Below are 17,556 nucleotides of genomic sequence, written 5' to 3' on the forward strand. Positions count from 1 at the left end.
AGTTTTTTGTGTGGTCCATGCTATTTATCATTTTTTTTTGTTATACTCACTTAAATGTGTCACTACGTAACTCTACGTATTTTACAAGTTATATACAATAGTCCGTCCGTGCTGGTTAAAACAATGCGACATTCGAAACGTGTTTCACCCTTTTTTCCAGATAAAGTCCCGAAGATGTACGAGGCCAGAGTGAATTATTCGTCGCCTGTGTAGCACTATACATCGCGTGTTTCTGGTGATAATGTAGGCGCAGTGTAAATGTCGTGTACAGCCGTTTCCAAGATTGCGATCTCGAGATAGAAACGGAGGATTTATTAAATATTGTTATAAAAAAAAAGACTGCGCTGTTATCTACGTCCTAAACTTGTATCAAATTGCACGGTTATCCAAAATCACAAGGCGAAAAATATCCTTACATAATTCGCACGAACACTCGTGGCACATTTTCGGTAATTTATGATAGCAAAATTTAGCACTTCATATGCAAATATATGAGCAGCCTCTTTTGTAATGCAAAAATAAATAAAATAAAAATATCCATCAAAAAATCATCATTTAATGTTGTTATTCACTTTTAATTTATTCCTGCAGTTCAAATTGAAATGAGTTTTTTTTGTTAAAAAGGATGGATATATGTATGATAATTATCTTATGCAAGACTTCCGTGATAAAAAGTACATCTTTTTCTGTGAATTTAATAATAATTGTGTATCCATTCAAAATACTTGAGGAATATATGTAATCATTTTTATAATCGATTTATCGATACAAAGAATGAATAATCACTTCAGAAAATAAATTTCAAGTGGAGTAGAATAGCTCTTGAAAAAGAGAAGAGCGTGATAACGAGCTACTTGTAGAAATAAAAATGTCTCTTCTTTTTTTGATCAATTTTTACGGCTAGTTAATCTTGTGCCACATAAAATAGTCATCTTAATCTAATCTAATCTCTATACATTGCTTTATAATTATCACAACGTAATATCTGAAATTCGTACGTAAATAAAAACGTAATAATTTTAACATTTTCATGATTCACATAGTTGACTCATTCAGTTGTCAAATAATATCTGAATGTATATGAACATGATTAATAATATCTGCTCATGATTAATCACATCAGTATCATAAGTTGTTACAATAAACATAATTCTCATTAACTAATTAAAATTACGACTATAAAAGTACGACACAAATAGATTGATAATAATAGAAAAAATAATCTCTTACATTAAGAAATGAAAGCTGTTAGAATATTTTGATAATTGCAAAGTCTGCAATAACTTGTCTAGAGATATTCCTGAATTACGCATTAATCAAGTATTTATGCAGACAGTATTTACATTTCATCAGATTATCATGCCGGTCAAACCTACAGAATTACATTAAATCTACAGAGTTTATTGAACCTTCAGCAAATTATAACATTATTTTTTTGACATGTTGCATTTATATTTTTTGTCATCAAGATTATACTTTTGCATTTACAAATTTCACGTTTTATTAAAAAACTTATAGATATTCATCTTTTCACCCTCATGGTATATTGTTACTTTTACAGCAAAATTCAGTGATATGATCAAATAGAAATAATGGTACATGTAATATGTAATACATAACGTGTACTAAGCACCATTTTGAATTCAACCCTCGTTTCCTTGCAGCAACCTCCGGCAGGGCAGCGGGAGTTTCGCATGCTTTGTGGAGGGTTGATTCGGCGGCCATGTTTGGTTACAGAAAATTTCACAACCCCTCCCTTCCGCGGTCGACCTTCGAGCAGCTTGCACGACACGTAAACTAACAAAGGGCTATAAGCTCGTAATGTTGCACGAAGGTACATCTCTATAGAATTTATAAATAACATGTGTGTACAATCTCAGAGAGAAGCTCAATAAATATTAATTACATTAATATAAATTCGATTATTTTTAACATGCCTGAAAGAAGATAAACAAAATAGTATTTTGCAGAATATTCAAATTTATTTTCCTATGTTTGCTCGATCTTTCAAAATTCATGATATAACGGAGATGCGAATAAATGCTTGCGTTCTTACTGCGAGTAGCCTTTGTACGCGCGGGTTGTAAATTTCGAGGAGATCTCGTGGACGGATGGACGGTCGATCGAGAGGGGTGCCATGGCGACCATGTCGGTTCCCAATTAAACAAATGCTGGCAGGAGCTCGAGCAACCCCTCAGGCCTCAGGCACCGGCGTCCATCTCTTCTTGCTCTCTTGGTATACGTCAACGAATTCGCCTCTCTCTCTCTCTCTCTCTTTCTCTTTGCACGAGAGGGTTTCAATCGTCACACGTGTCGTATGGCATGCGAAATTCGAACTGGATTCACCACGTGAATTCAGTTTCAGCTACACTTACGCACAAAAGTTATAATGGATTACATTATTCACCGTGAGACGTGAAAGAATGTATACGCATTTTTTCAAGTTATATATATTGTTTTTAATCTCTTTAAATATTTGTGACATTTGTAATTGCAGAATTTAAGTATCAGTCTTGATGTATTGTCATGTTGTAATAAGAGATATTGCACATTTCTGTCAGCAAATTGCAACAATTCTAAACATATCTTAATATATCAGCATATAAGAATTTATGAAGGCAATGAAAACTTAGTAACATCTTAGATGTCATTATATAATTCTGAAAGATTAATTCCAAGAAAAAAAATTCGAATAAAATATTTTTTTTCCTAAGAGTTTAACAAGGCTCTGTAATATAAAGATAAATTTAAAGTGTAAGACAGGCAATAAAGAGCCAAAAGTCTTTTTGGCTCTTATTGCCTGTCTACACTTTAAATTTATTTTATTTCCTATTTTCATAACACTCGATGCACATAAGTATGTTTTTATGATTGTCAGTGTACCTTGACATTTCCTACTTGCTCGTTCGCTGATCGCCTGCGGTATTAAGTAACAGAACTGCACGTGAGTGACGGTTTCATAATCGTACGTCGTCCAACGCATTTTAATTGCGATTGTACAGTTAAATACGCAGCTATATAAAGAACAGAGTCAGAAATCACGTGTTCATCAGGCGCGCGAGGAAAGAAACAAGATAAATAGTTTCCATTTGAGAACATTATCCTCTTTCAGCTTCTCCGTAGATTACATTACGGGACTAAATATTGGAGCATTTCTTCGAAACCAGTAGCTAAACTGTTTGACTTACGCGATTGTGCGTTCGAACGTCGAGCCGGTTACCGGACAACGACCATGGGAGCTTTGCTAATCCGAAAAGCGGCTTAGAACAAACGCGAAGCCGATCCCGACGAAAGACAAGGTTTCCAACTTCCGTCGTGTGTATTTTGGGAGTCGAGCTCTCTTTATTTTATTAGCTCTCTTTATTATATCGTCAGCAAATAAGTCCGAAAGAACGCTCTTTGGATGCGACTTTGGATGGATAATGAATAAATTCGAATTGATAAAAGCGCGAAAGAAATGCACGTAAAATGGTATCATTATCGTAGTTATACAAGGTCATTTATTAAATCTTTATCGAAAAGATAAATTATATCTTTACAGTTTGTAAATCTGATAAAAAAGTAAGTGTAATATAATACAAAATATGTAGGACACAATAAAAAAGATGAAATTAAAAAATATCTTATTTTTTAATTCCTCTTCTAATTACTTCTGTACCAAAAGTGAAAAAAATAGTAGTAATATTTAACTTTATGATTCATTTATGCATGTATAATAATGTAATATTCATGGCCGATATAAGATGTGTAAGTTGGAACATCTATGAATGATAGATATAAAATTAAATTAATATAAAAAAAGAGAAAAAAATTATGTATTTATGTAAAAAAGCTATAGCACAATCCGAATCTTTTAGGTAATAGTGACTGGAATGTAAACGTTTTTACCATTAATTTACGTATCCTTGTAGGCAGTGACAAGTGTTTTTGTAATTCTGAAAGTTCTATTAGCATTTTATTAGCATTTCTGTGAGAGAACGTATTGTACCATGTCTAAAAATGTATTATGTATTAACATAAATGTATTTACAATACAGCGAGAATTAGTTTATCTTCCTATACAATACACAAAATCCATTTAAAATTTGATTTATTTCAGAAATAATATTGTATAATATATATTAAAAATACATAATAAGTACACATATAATATTAATAATTGTGTCGTATAATAAGTATTTAATTTGTAATAAAGATTAAAATATAATAATTTATTATGGCAGATCACAATAAAAAGTAAAAGTCGAGTACCTAACTGTTCCAATTAGTAACGCAATTAATTTTTCATTATCCTAAGATATCAGATATATTATTTGATAATATATTCAATGATGGTTTCCACATTCGTTTTTAGGAATACATGGACTTGTATCACCATCAATTCGCGCGTATCCTTCTATGCAGTAACAAGCATCATTACATTTCTAAAAGAAGATTAATATATAAATAATATTTGTGAATAGAAATAAAAATATTTAAAATGAGATATTAACAAGTTGTAATCTTGTAAAAATTAATTCTTTGCCTTGAATAAATATTAATTTTATATAAATATAAATTTAATATAAAATACATACTCTCTCTCTCTCTCTCTCTCTCTCTCTCTCTCTCTCTATCTTCATCAGTTAATTAATTTTTAAATACAAAGAGTATATGAATTTCTCGAAAGGTTACGATATTTATGCACTTACGATGTTAACTATAGGACAAAATTTGTACAAGTTACTACAAGTTGTTTGACATGCCGATCCGCATTTGAATTCTTCATTTATGGGACAATCAGCAAATGTATCTAAAATAATAATAATGTGTGGTACATTTGTCAAGTTGTTACAATACTAATAAAACATTATAACTATTTTAAGAATATTTTTCGGCTCTCGAAATCAAGAAGAGATATAGCGAGAAAAATATCAGTTCGATAGGCGATTTTCTGGTCTATTGCTTTACAGAGGGATTAAAAGGGAAATACATGAATTTGATATCTCAACCAAGATACTAATTCCCAATTAGTGAAAAATATATATGATGTTATTGCAAACATTGCGAAAATTAATTTATTTGCTCATTAGGAATTAGCTTTCGCTAATTAGGGGCAAGTTTTTTGGTTGAGATATCTAATTCCCGTATTTCCCTTTTAATCTCCCTGCAAAGCAATAGGCCAGAAAATCGCCTATCGGACTGATATTTTTCTTGATCTATATCTCTTCTATATATATATATATATATTATAACTATTTAATAAGAATTTACATATATTTTAATATATTGGACAAACATTAATTAATTTAATTCTTTTTAAATTAATATTAAATTGATGTTTAATAAGTTGCTTAATGAAAAACATTAGCGCTGAATAAATATTTATTATCAATGCCAATATACCAAATTTTATCAATGTTCTTTTTATTTTATAAAAGGTGTGTGTGGCTTCTTTTTAAAGAGTTTAAAAATTCTTTATTATTAATAAAAAGAGTTCCTTCGATTTACGGTAACAAACTTTTAGGAACTTTTCATTATATGTAAAAATGTTATAATTAATCATCAAAACTAATTTAAAAAAAATTAAAAGATTTGTTTATTTTAATGCAATATTAAAAATATTTTATCTTTTTATTAATGATAAGAACTCTTAAACTTTTTAAAAAGAAGTCAGAACTCTAATCAGAACTATGAAAATTAAATGTCGGGGTGACACACCCCATAAAAAGAACATTGATAAAATTTGTTATGAAATAAAAATTGAAAAATCTCAATAATATAATATTAAATATATATTTACGTGTAGAAAATGTCACCAATACAACCAGCAGTACAATTATTGTACGAGACATTATGACGAATTTTTAGTCTTCATGCACAATTTGCAACTCACAGTCTAACTGTCGTTCAGTTCAGAAGTCTCTTATATAAATTTACATCGGCTTTGCGATATATGGTAATAATACCTGACGCAATAGCATGCGCCTTCTTTTTCCCTTCCCATCAGGAACTCTTATTATATGTAAAAATGGAATAATTATGAATTATTATTTATCAGAACTAATTTAAAAAAAAATTATTTTTTTTATTGCTTCTGATGCAATGCACATGCGCAGACCTTCCCTTTCTCTTCTCCACAATTTGCGTTCAAGTACACGATTGTGGAAGCAAGAGGGAGATATATGTCTGCACAGTAACGTTTTTGTCACGTAAAGTTCCACTATCAATATAGTAGTATTATATATATGTATGTGGATTATGTAGTGGGAAAATACATAATGATTCAGCTTCATAGATATTATCTTCATAAATATCGGATAACGTGCATTTAGAACGTAATATTCCACATGTAAAACTTGACATAAATGTGTGTTTTCTTGCTTAAAATAGAACAACATTGCTTACGTGTTTAATTGCGCATCCGTACAAGTAATAACAATGCATTGGAAATTTTTTTCCTCTTTAAAATTGATTCGTTCAATTACCTCTTTTATGCTGTACGTGATATATACGCGAGCGGGAAAATCCAAACTAAATATGTACACTGCGTGCTTGACGACTCGTGATTCCCCGTTCTTTAATGATATATAGACATTCCTGACTCTCACTGTTGTGCATCGAATTCAAGTCGTAATAGCTGTTATTCTTTTTCGCATATTTAAGATAAAGAAACGCAGAGCTATCAACTGTCTCGACTAGAAAATCATGATATCAAATTGCCTTAACATTTTCTTTAACGTAATGTTATATATAAACAAATATATATATATATATATATATATATATATAATTCATATTTAAATTTAAAATAAAATAATAGTAATTATTAATTAATAATTGATTTTTAGTAAAAATAAAAATTAATAATATTATAAATTAAATGAATGAATAAGCTCGTTAATTTATAAATTAGAGATAATAAAACAACATGAGCCTATTACGAGCTATGTGAATTGATGTCAAACATATATATTTCCAAACTTTACATCAAAATCGTATAAATCTACTTTACATTGAGACGTTTCGACGCTTACTTGCGTCTCTTCAGTCATAATTAGTTAAAACATAGTGAAACGTTGAAAACATAGTAAGCGTCGAAACGTCTCATTGTAAAGTAGATTTATACGGTTTTGATGTAAAATTTGGAAATATATATGTTTGACATCAATTTACATAGCTCGTAATAGACTCATGTTGTTTAAAAAAAAACGTGAATTTTATGATAAAAAAAGAACCATCCTGCCACATTCGATATCATTAAATAAAATTATCGCACATTCTGTTTATATAAAACGAAATATGTTTTCTATATTGAATAAGCAAAAGAGAGAGAAACTGAGGAAATATTCAATCCAAAAAATAAGAAACTTGTTTTCCGTGTTTAATCATAAATAAATATAAATCATTAGTTTAGAGAAAATTGAGTAGAAAACATCTTACGATTAAATATTCTGTAATATACATATCTCACTCGCTATATTATGGTCAGCAAAATCACGATAGGGTCAGTGGAGCAAAGTCACGACAGTTATCGTTAACTTGACGCTGCTCTGATACAAAGATTGAACGGTAAAAGCAGAGTAGGAGAAGAGAAAAATACGAAGATTGACCTGAAAGCTAAAGAAAGGTCGTAGCGAACGAGCAGGGAATCTCGAGAATTCCCAATCGAGTTTTCTTCTGTCGGAATCGGATGGCGATGCATCTTGAAATGCTGAATAGGACAGTCAAGACAATGGGAATAGAGAGTGGATATCACACAATTACACGCCGAGTTTTCCAAGTAATTAAGGCATCGGCTCGCCATTGTAAAGAGTTGACAACTTGCTCGTGCTCGTCTTTGAACTTTTGCCTCAGGCGATATCGGGAAAATAATAATAGAAAGTCAGCTGCATAGTTTTACTTCTCTGATTAAAAATAAAATGCATGCAATTTTTTTCGAATCAATTGCGGAAGCATCGCTCAACGATTTTACATAATTAAAAAACCCGTTAGTTTTATATACACATTACAAGTATATAAATCAAAATAAATCGAAAATATTTTGCGAACAAAATTTTTCGACAAATGCGTCCGTTATTAGAATAAATGATTTTAGAGACGCTTCAGTTCACGAAAATGTTCCAACTAAAAGCAGTTACGCGCAGACAATAATTCAATTCCCGATCGTAATAAATTCAATTCGAATCTAGATATTCGATTCTCAGCGCTCTTTACGCGAAATAAAAAAAAGACCTATGTACCAAGAGGGGGAGCAGAAGGGTCAATCTGATTCACTTGGGCCATCTCGCCGATGGCGAAATGGCGTTTAGGGTAAAAGCGTATTCGGGAAGCGGGTCGGACTGACCGTCAAACTTATACGCTGACAAAGTGGACACAACGTATACATTTGCAAGCCCGGAATTTCCCAATTAATCGAACAAGAGTTGTCCTTCCTGCTTCATTCTTAAAGTACACCAATTATTGGACACAAACAATACTCAACAATTTAATTATTACATCATCACCTTGAAAATTGCTAAACTACAATAGAATTTGCGCGAGACCTTGCAAACATCTCTGATTGATTCTTAATGGTCTATACAAAAATTGGCCAGCAGAAAAATATGATTACATAATATGGCAGATGCAAACGAAAGATAACAAATCTAAAAATGTATATTGAATCAGTGCGAAAAATTATGTATAATAAAAGTATATAAAAATTTTCTTTGTGTAATAATGACTTTCTGACATTCAACATGTGTAACAAAGTTCCATTTGCAATGCGTTTACAACACGTAAAATGCTAAAAGAACGCGGCAATGTTTGTTGTTATCGATAAATTTCATTATCAATGTTTTAGTATATTCACGTGCAAAATCGCTCTTTGATTATTCATCGTTCAGCAAACGTGTATTTTATCATGTGCATGTATAAACACAAACGTGTCATCGAAAGTGATGACGTAATAGATAATAGACAATAATTTCAGATAAACAAACGCACACAAATCCAGATCTAAATGGTGCCTGGTATATATAAAAGCTTGAAACTCGCAGACAGTATCACTCACAAGTTGATAAAGTAAAGTATCAAAACGTTAACGATGTCTCGTATTAGTTTCGTGTTGCTCGTAGTGGTCGGAGTGATTCTCAGTAAGTTTCCGCACCATGTAAATAATTATAATATTCATTCATCTGTGATTAATTGAATCTAAGAACTTTTATAAATAATAAATTATAATATATTCTCTAGTTTTTTAATTAGTTTTAATATTTTCTAATATTGTGACACGTGGACGTATATAATGACATATGTAATATTGTGTATGTACAGGCATAACTGCTGCTCAGAATCCAATACCATGCCCAGAAAATCAAGTATATAAGGAGTGCGGAACAGCATGTCCACCTAAATGCAATGAGGACCCTAGTCAAGTCATGTGCACAATGGTATTTATCGGTTTATTTTTATATTTGAATTTGATTAAAAATTTTATTCTAATTTTTTTAACAGATGTAAAATATTGTGTGGTTAAATATAAAACTTTATAATGTAAATGTTATATTAGACTTCAAACATTTTTTTGCAGCAATGCGTTCCAGGATGCTTCTGCAAATCAGGATTTCTGCTCAATGCTGAGAACAACTGCGTGCAACCTGCACAGTGCTAAAAATTAATCAATATGTACTATATTCAAATTGTAATATGTTCATAATGTTTAATATTTGATCAATATTAAAGATCACATTTTTGTTTTACTGTTTCGAGAAAATGCATTAAAGATGATTAAAAATTTTTAAAAATTGTGGAAATTATATACATAGTCTTAATTATTTTCTTTATTCTCGATAAGAACATTCTTTATAATTGATTTTTTAGTATTAATTAAAACATATTCTTTTCTAATAATGTATCTGATAATTGGTAGGAACATAATTTCTTTTGTTAACAATTGAGAAGAAAGATTAAAAGAAAGAAAATATACATTTCTATCCTCGTCACATTTCTAAGAACTGACCATAGATCCATACGTCAATGCTGTTTAAATAACAAGTTTAAATAACAACTCGGTTTCACGAAACGAGTAATATAGTATTAGCCAATATTGACTGTTAAGAGAGATATCGCACATGGATACACTGCGTGTTAGTGAGATTTATATATTCGTATTTAAGAAAAAGAGAGAAAAATATATGATATTTTTATACTTAGAATAATTCTATTAAAATATATGAAATTTGGCATGATATGATGATAAAATAAAAAAAGCAAGAATCTGTGTGACTATATTATTAATTATATTAATTTAATATCTGTTACAAAAAATAGAAAATAGTCATATAAATGCGAAATGTAACTTTACTTATTATATAAGCATATATTTCTCCATATGTAGAAAAAACCACGATTACATATTTAATTTGTAAAAATCAATAGTAGATTTTTTAAAATTAACATCATAAAAAAGAGAACAATTATTAACTATTCAAATATAAAAATAACTTATATCATTATAACAATATCGCATTTTAATGTAATATATTTTATACATACATTATGTGTCTTTTACGATCAATAACGTAATAAATTTTTCTTATCTCTCTTTTAACAGAAAATTCGAAGATCAATCATTATGATCTCATTCCACATTGTGGCAGAGTCAATCGTCAATGTAAATTGTGCGTAAGACATTATCGTATTTTATTAACTATTATTACAATAATATATACATTAAAATAAGAATACATATTAAATTGTAGAAATATATGTATTAAAAATCTGTTTAAAAAAGCAGAAATATGTATAACAATTCTTATTGTTACTATACGTGCGTATTATTATTTACGCACAATTACTCGTGATTAATTTATTGTTAGTAATACCGACACGTTCATACTGTTTAAACAACATTGTAGACTGACCGATTTTTTTAAGCACTCATTATTGATTAAACCTAGATAAGAAACGATAAAGATTTTACTCGACCGTTGTCTTTTTACTGTTAATTTTAGGGTTTTCAAATAAATTAATTTCAAAAGTTTTACACATAAACTAAGAAAAATTTTTCTCGGCATAATTTTATTTTAAAATCTAAAAAATTGTTAATGTGATACCTAAAAACATATAGAATATTAGGTGCAACTTTATATTCTTCACTTATTGCTTGTCCTGCTAATATAATGTATATTATTATTATCTACGGAGAATATCAAAGGCATAATTAGTTATAGATCTTTGCAAGTAAAACTACATATTTCCCGAAAATATATAATAAGAAAAAGTAATATTTAGCAACAAAAAATTGCTCGTTGTGTCTCCAGTGAGAATATAACTTAAGATTAACACAATGAAATAAATCTCATTATTCGAGGATAAATCAATTTGTTAGACAATTTTTTAAACAAAAGATATAATCTTTCAGAATTTTAAAATGTACAAATTACTTCTGTTTAAATGTACAAATTTCTGTACAAGTTTTGTATAAATATACAAATATATTTTAACACTCTTTAATGAAAATTAGCTGCTATTTGTAATTCTTTTTAGAATATAATCTAATTAGATTTCAAGTATTACAAGTAGAGAGTAAAATAATGATTTAACAAAAATTGCTGGTAATAATTATGTAAGTTTGAAACATCGAGATTAAGACAAACTAATTTTATGAATTCAAAAATTTTCTGCGTAAAAATTTGAATTAGATTATAAGTCTTCAGACTTATATCTACTTATTGATAAGAAATTTAAAATTGATAGAAAATTATTCATGTCACACGTTGCAATAGCGGTTTCAAAAACAAGTCGTTATGTGAGATGACTTCAGCGTGAACATCGAGAACAAAAAGGAAGTAGTTATACCGAAAAAAATGTCTATCTTGAGAAAGGCGTGTGGCGGGCGAAGGTCATCCGACTTTGTATATAAGCTCAGTAAATTGCACACTGATCATCAGTCCAGCCCGAGTTGTTCAAGCGAATATAGAATAGCACCGAAGAATACAAACATGGCCCGTGCCATAATTTTCATCTTCCTCATCGTAGTTGCTGCCATTAGTAAGTTCAAAGCAATAATAATACATTAAAATTGTCAAACGTGGAATGTCACTTACAGATGTTTCATTTACTGAAAAATTGTCAGAAAAATTTATAAATAATTAGTAGAATTACGTATATCGTACATAAAAATATAGAATAATTTCCGAATTGTGCTAAAAATATAAATTGTTGATAGAGTTATAAAGCTTAATTACACATAGGACACGTTTGTAAAATAATAAAATAAATAAAAAATTAAATTATAAGCATATATCACATAAAATAACAATATCTTTCATACACTTACAAGAATTTCATTAAATAAAAAATAAATAATTAATTTATAATTATTAAAAAATAAATAATTAATTTATAATTATGTTTTTATAGATGCTGTGCCCCATTGTGGTGAAAATGAGGTATTCAATAGTTGCGGTTCAAAGTGCCCAAGCACTTGCGAAAATCCAACTCCCGTTGTTTGCACATTGGTCAGTATTAATTTTTAAATAAAATGTATTAAAAATTTTGAAAAATTGTTAAATATTTCAAAGATATTTTTTTAATTTCTTCTAAATTAAATTTCTTTTTTTATTTGAACCACTACATTAGAAATGTGGATAAATAATTCTTATATTATTATTAATATTTTTGCAATTTAAAAGTTACGTACGTGCATATTTTTTAAATAAATAGAATTTAAATATAAAGTATATTTGTGTAAATGGAATACGGAATTCTAAAATAATTTTGTACAAATAAAAGCTCTACTTATATTTTTTAATGTTCCTCATTTCGTTTTTAGGCATGTGTTCCTGGATGTGACTGCATACAAGGACATGTGAGAAACGCGGGAGGCAGATGTGTACCTACGCAAAGTTGTTAATCACGTTCTATAACCAAACAAGTATAATTTCTAAAACTATTTCATCAACTATGTCGCTATAATGATACGAAATGAGTATGTGTGATTAAAGCTTTTTTTACTGATTACAATACATTTGTTGTACAAGTTTTTAGTTGCATTCAAAATTTTTTAACTTCAAATAATTATGTACTTATTGAAAATTGCTTATTTTTGTTAAACTTTAAAAAATTGTTGTGTTTTTAATAAAAAACTTTTAAATATATATCAAAATATTTTATTAGTATTTTCTAGATAATATACATATATTATATATATATATATATATATATATATATATATATATATATATACATATATACATATACACATATATACATATATATTACATTAAAAAGAAAATAATTTATTACATTAATTATTCTCCATCAAATTTAATAATTTTATTCAATTTGAGCAAATAAACTTTTAAACAAAAATAATCTATAAACATTAATTTTTATTTCTTAAAAAGTGTTTTTTGAAATAATTTATTTTTACCGATTGATGATTTTGATAATCACAGCTAATTATTTTTTCACGTTTATACTTCTCAACTAATGCAATTTGATGTTAATAATATTTACTATTTAATCTTTCCTAAACATAGTCATTATACATATAACAGATAATGTAAATTTACGATTTTTGTGTTCATTATTTTCATAAGTATACATATAAAAATTTTTCTCATAATAGAACATTCTTTGTATATAAATTAAATTTGTAACAGTGATTTAAATTTGTAATAATAATGATAATAATAGTTATACAGAAAAAGATATGAAAAAAATAAATTTTACAGAAATAATTTTTTGCTGGATTGCATTTTCTTCTTAATTCTATAAAAGAAATAAAATATATAAAAGAAAATAGAAATATTCTCAAATTAAAAATAATCTTTAAGCATTTATTAAAACAAGACTATCACAACACAATTCATCTTTCAATAAAAATGATATAAACAGTGTATAATTGAATAATAAGAAATCTACATATATAATACAGTTAAACACATTTAATAATTAAATTAATATTAATCGTGAAAAGCAATCACTCCTCAAGAAATTTCATTATGTTGTTTTCTAGTACAATTTACAATCCTGAGGGACACAAATATTGCTATTAAAATTTCTCTTAAATCCTTTAATGCACTGGCAACGAGCAACGCAAATCTAAAATTAAAACAAGAAGACATAATAGAATATATATAGTATATAGAATAAACTATTCAGAATATATATATATATATATATATATATATATATATATATATATCATGACAATAAGCTAATTATTATGGTAGCATAATTATCATAACTGTTATATTTGCGTACCGTAGGGCAGATTATTGGAGTATCATAACCGCATCTAGCTTCGCAAGATTTTGCTACTGCACAGTCATTCCATTCCTCATAAATATCGCATGGCTGAGGAGATTTTGGTGCACCGTCTAAATGTATGTTATAAAATAGAATCATACAAGAAATATGAATTCTATAACATCAAATATTTTATGGAAAACGCATCTTAAAACTGTATTTTTATTTTTTTATTTACACTATTATACAAAATTAAATATTTAAAAAATATTTTGCAGGAAAAGGGTATAATTTGAATATTTTAAAATTGTATCATAATAGTTTAGACTTTACATTTTAGAAAATTTTAAAAGAAAATGTATAAAATTCTTAATAAAAAAATAAAATTTTTATTAATCAATATTACAATAAAAATAAAATAACAATTAAGAATTTCGTAAAGCACTCAATGTGTTTTCTCAAACACAAATTTAAATTTTAATTTAAAGAAAATTAATTTTTTATTAAAACTGATTAGTTGTGCATAAGACACAACTTATTTATTTTCCTTGATGCAATACCAAATAATTAAAATAATTAAAATAAATTTTAGATTTTTATTTTACTAAATCGCCTCTTGACCACCTTTTAAAAAAGCATACATAAAAAAAAATATCAAAGCGAATTCACTGAATCGCGAATTCTTCTTTAGAGAAGGTTAAAGAGATATTGATTAAAATCTAAAACTGCAATTTATTTTATTTATTTATAATTAATTTATTTTTATTTTTTATTAATATCGCACCAAATAAAATTTGTGCCTTGTGTATTAATAAATGAAACTAATCAGTTTCAATAAAAAATTAATTTTTCTTAAAATTGATACACTACTATTCATGTCTGATTTGTTCTCTCTTTACCCCGTTGAAATTAAAATAAAATAATTAGAAAACTTACAGACGCAGACGACAACAAGAAGAAGAAACAGAGCACTCAACCGTGCCATTGTAGATGTTTTCTATATTACTTGTGCTGCTAGTATGCGAAAATACTTGTGATACTAAACGCTGTGCAAGCTTTTAAAGCTTTTAAATCTGCGATGTACAAGGTGGGGTAATTTAAAGCGACTTAGTGTGGGCGTCACAAGCGCATAAAAAATATTAAAGACGCAATTGAGATTCTAATCTACAAACAATATGCACGTTATCAGTGCAGATTATCGAGCGTAGATTATACAGTCCAAACTCTTCTACTTTATTTTATACATGTATATTCCTAGTTATTATTCATGTTATCGTTGACATGTTTTTTTTCTGGTAATCAAATCTGGTGCGATAATCGTAAATTAATCATGTGTTAATCTACGTACATATATTTTATATGATACGCTAACACACTTTTACTATTAATCTCATATTTATGTGTAGCCATTATATAACATTTGCAAAATAATGCAAATTTATGTAAAAATTATATCATTTTGATATTTTTATTATGTATAAGTTAATTTGATTTAATGCTTCAAAAAATATCCAGCATAGAAATTTCATATAACAATACAAGGTATTCCCATTATAGGATATTTCAAGTATTTGAATTGAAAAAGGTCGATGTATGTTCCTGTGTATGATACCATCATAATTTGAGCAGTATTGCGTGTATATACTATATATTAATAATAACACAATTATTTAAAAAATGCGATCATAAAAACGTAATCTTTCAAATTCCGCAATTTAATTAAATTCTAATCATAAAATCGAGTTTATCGTGCATGAGCAGATATTTGTATTAATAAAAAATCAATATCTAGAGTTAAAGGGCATTTCATTATCAATAGTTTTATTTAAGAGAACGATCGGGTGGACCGTCGAATCACAAATCTTTTTAATATCTTTCGTTAAATGTTTTAGGTTCTTATCTTATAACTTTTCCATTCTCAATTGTCAAAACACGAGATTCCATCTCAAACCAATTTATTTAATAGTATTAAATGTTATTGCGCGATTCGCGCGGCAAAACATGGTTTTGGGCAAACAACTACGTCATCTTGTTTTCATTGGTCAGTATTAATCAATAATCTAATTTAAATAATCAATGGAGTTTAATATTTATCTATTTGATAGTTATCTTCAATAATACAATCTCACATAGAACTGGCTTATTTTTCGCAGTACATATATTATATTGTTATAAGCGTAAATAGGCATCGGTGAAAATATAACTTCTCGACTATATGTTTCTGTTAAAGCTATAATTAACATTAATCAACAGAGAAGTACTAATGAATTCCCGATAATGTCATTAACATCAATAAACGTCTCTAAAAGCATCATACCGTATCAATTATGTTCTAACATACGCGCTCTCTCGAGTAGAACAAATATTCGACGTATAACAATTGGTGTGATAACCAATTCATTGCTTTGGGGCAGATAAATACCATGGGGACACGCATGACTGTTTCCATCGCCCATGTCTCAAACCATATCGTCGAGAACCCTCGGAGAGAAAGAGAGAGATCCGAATCGTCAGTTTTAGAGAAAGGCGGAGGAGCAATCGAGTAGGATGTAGAAAGAGAAAAGGAAATTTGAGACATATTCAGAGCTACCGTGTTTCCGGTCGACTGCTCCAATATGCTGGACCGATAAAGCAAAATGTCATACGGATAGAGACAATACGATATTCGAAGCGAATGACGAAGGAAATATATTTGGCAAGCTGTTGACGAAGCCCAGCCATTCGCAAACGAGGTTTCAATCTAGAAGGTATTGTTATGAGAGGGAGATAATTTCTGAATTACTGCGCAAATTATACGATCGATATTTATTACCGCCACTGCGCGATCATAATTATTATAATTTTTAAGAGGCACAAAATGTACTTGTAATTTCTACATAATTATGACTTACAAAATGTAACCAGTGTCAATAATAATTTACGTGATAAAAAAGCGTTATAATAAATTATGAATATTATATTAGTTTTTATCTATGCATAAAAAATTTCTTTTTTTTTTATTTGGCTTTTTCAAATTATTATTCTACGCAATTTTTCTATAATTTTTCTTAGTTGTCATAAAAAATATATGTACGCATGTATAAAAAAATTAAATAAATTAAGTAATTTGGCTAGTATTTTCCTATATACATATATGTTGAAGAAACACAATAAAAATAATCACAAATAAAACAGAAATGAGAAAAGACAAATAAAATTGCGAGCTTAAATAAAATTTTAATCTCCGTTGACATGTAGCATGGGAGAATGATTCAAAGAAAAGAAGACGCGTCTTTTCTGAAATGAGAAGCTTAGGGGACTTGATTTATAACACTCGATCGCCCCGTTTCTCCATGA

The 17,556-nt window shown here is 28.3% G+C and overlaps 4 protein-coding genes and 2 long non-coding RNA genes across 6 annotated transcripts in view; 2 read left to right on the forward strand and 4 right to left on the reverse strand.

Annotated features, from left to right (window-relative positions):
* LOC114932408 (uncharacterized) overlaps window positions 1–17,556 on the reverse strand; it is a 123,421-nt gene that overhangs the window by 51,660 nt on the left and 54,205 nt on the right. The window lies entirely within an intron of this gene.
* LOC146724467 (uncharacterized) lies at window positions 814–2,978 on the reverse strand. The gene is made up of 3 exons (XR_014924055.1): window positions 2,884–2,978; window positions 2,057–2,365; window positions 814–1,797 (listed from the first exon to the last, which is right to left on the reverse strand). It is a non-coding gene; the product is annotated as an uncharacterized LOC146724467 (long non-coding RNA).
* Window positions 4,074–5,994, reverse strand: LOC146724468 (venom metalloprotease inhibitor-like). The gene is made up of 3 exons (XM_085479796.1): window positions 5,783–5,994; window positions 4,692–4,792; window positions 4,074–4,424 (listed from the first exon to the last, which is right to left on the reverse strand). Exons 1-3 carry the CDS (start codon window positions 5,832–5,834, stop codon window positions 4,326–4,328), a joined length of 252 nt encoding a protein of 83 aa, XP_085335922.1. The 5' UTR covers window positions 5,835–5,994; the 3' UTR covers window positions 4,074–4,325.
* LOC114932406 (chymotrypsin inhibitor) lies at window positions 9,015–9,779 on the forward strand. Its single transcript, XM_029304576.2, has 3 exons — window positions 9,015–9,116; window positions 9,298–9,413; window positions 9,554–9,779. The coding sequence occupies exons 1-3, from the start codon at window positions 9,068–9,070 to the stop codon at window positions 9,632–9,634; spliced, it is 246 nt and encodes an 81-aa protein (XP_029160409.1). The 5' UTR covers window positions 9,015–9,067; the 3' UTR covers window positions 9,635–9,779.
* On the forward strand, window positions 11,899–13,124 carry LOC114932404 (chymotrypsin inhibitor-like). Its single transcript, XM_029304574.2, has 3 exons — window positions 11,899–12,015; window positions 12,388–12,485; window positions 12,800–13,124. The coding sequence occupies exons 1-3, from the start codon at window positions 11,967–11,969 to the stop codon at window positions 12,878–12,880; spliced, it is 228 nt and encodes a 75-aa protein (XP_029160407.1). The 5' UTR covers window positions 11,899–11,966; the 3' UTR covers window positions 12,881–13,124.
* LOC114932405 (uncharacterized) lies at window positions 13,780–15,592 on the reverse strand. Its single transcript, XM_029304575.2, has 3 exons — window positions 15,157–15,592; window positions 14,236–14,351; window positions 13,780–14,073 (listed from the first exon to the last, which is right to left on the reverse strand). Exons 1-3 carry the CDS (start codon window positions 15,203–15,205, stop codon window positions 13,984–13,986), a joined length of 255 nt encoding a protein of 84 aa, XP_029160408.2. The 5' UTR covers window positions 15,206–15,592; the 3' UTR covers window positions 13,780–13,983.

This window comes from Nylanderia fulva, unplaced genomic scaffold (genome assembly GCF_048542155.1).
Source record: "Nylanderia fulva isolate GAGA-0341 unplaced genomic scaffold, ASM4854215v1 Scaffold13, whole genome shotgun sequence".
Classification (NCBI taxonomy): domain Eukaryota; kingdom Metazoa; phylum Arthropoda; class Insecta; order Hymenoptera; family Formicidae; genus Nylanderia; species Nylanderia fulva.

What these genes read in the sequence shown, in the direction of transcription:
- LOC114932404 (XM_029304574.2), top strand. Translation starts at nt 11,967, where the DNA reads ATGGCCCGTGCCATAATTTTCATCTTCCTCATCGTAGTTGCTGCCATT. An exon ending in CATCGTAGTTGCTGCCATTA is followed by an intron (nt 12,016 to 12,387) that starts GTAAGTTCAAAG and finishes ATGTTTTTATAG; the next exon opens with ATGCTGTGCCCCATTGTGGT. An exon ending in CTCCCGTTGTTTGCACATTG is followed by an intron (nt 12,486 to 12,799) that starts GTCAGTATTAAT and finishes TTTCGTTTTTAG; the next exon opens with GCATGTGTTCCTGGATGTGA.
- LOC114932405 (XM_029304575.2), bottom strand. Translation starts at nt 15,205, where the DNA reads ATGGCACGGTTGAGTGCTCTGTTTCTTCTTCTTGTTGTCGTCTGCGTC. An exon ending in TCTTGTTGTCGTCTGCGTCT is followed by an intron (nt 14,352 to 15,156) that starts GTAAGTTTTCTA and finishes ACATACATTTAG; the next exon opens with ACGGTGCACCAAAATCTCCT. An exon ending in CTCCAATAATCTGCCCTACG is followed by an intron (nt 14,074 to 14,235) that starts GTACGCAAATAT and finishes TTTTAATTTTAG; the next exon opens with ATTTGCGTTGCTCGTTGCCA.
- LOC114932406 (XM_029304576.2), top strand. Translation starts at nt 9,068, where the DNA reads ATGTCTCGTATTAGTTTCGTGTTGCTCGTAGTGGTCGGAGTGATTCTC. An exon ending in AGTGGTCGGAGTGATTCTCA is followed by an intron (nt 9,117 to 9,297) that starts GTAAGTTTCCGC and finishes GTGTATGTACAG; the next exon opens with GCATAACTGCTGCTCAGAAT. An exon ending in GTCAAGTCATGTGCACAATG is followed by an intron (nt 9,414 to 9,553) that starts GTATTTATCGGT and finishes ATTTTTTTGCAG; the next exon opens with CAATGCGTTCCAGGATGCTT.
- LOC146724468 (XM_085479796.1), bottom strand. Translation starts at nt 5,834, where the DNA reads ATGTCTCGTACAATAATTGTACTGCTGGTTGTATTGGTGACATTTTCT. An exon ending in ATTGGTGACATTTTCTACAC is followed by an intron (nt 4,793 to 5,782) that starts GTAAATATATAT and finishes TTATTATTTTAG; the next exon opens with ATACATTTGCTGATTGTCCC. An exon ending in TTTGTCCTATAGTTAACATC is followed by an intron (nt 4,425 to 4,691) that starts GTAAGTGCATAA and finishes ATCTTCTTTTAG; the next exon opens with AAATGTAATGATGCTTGTTA.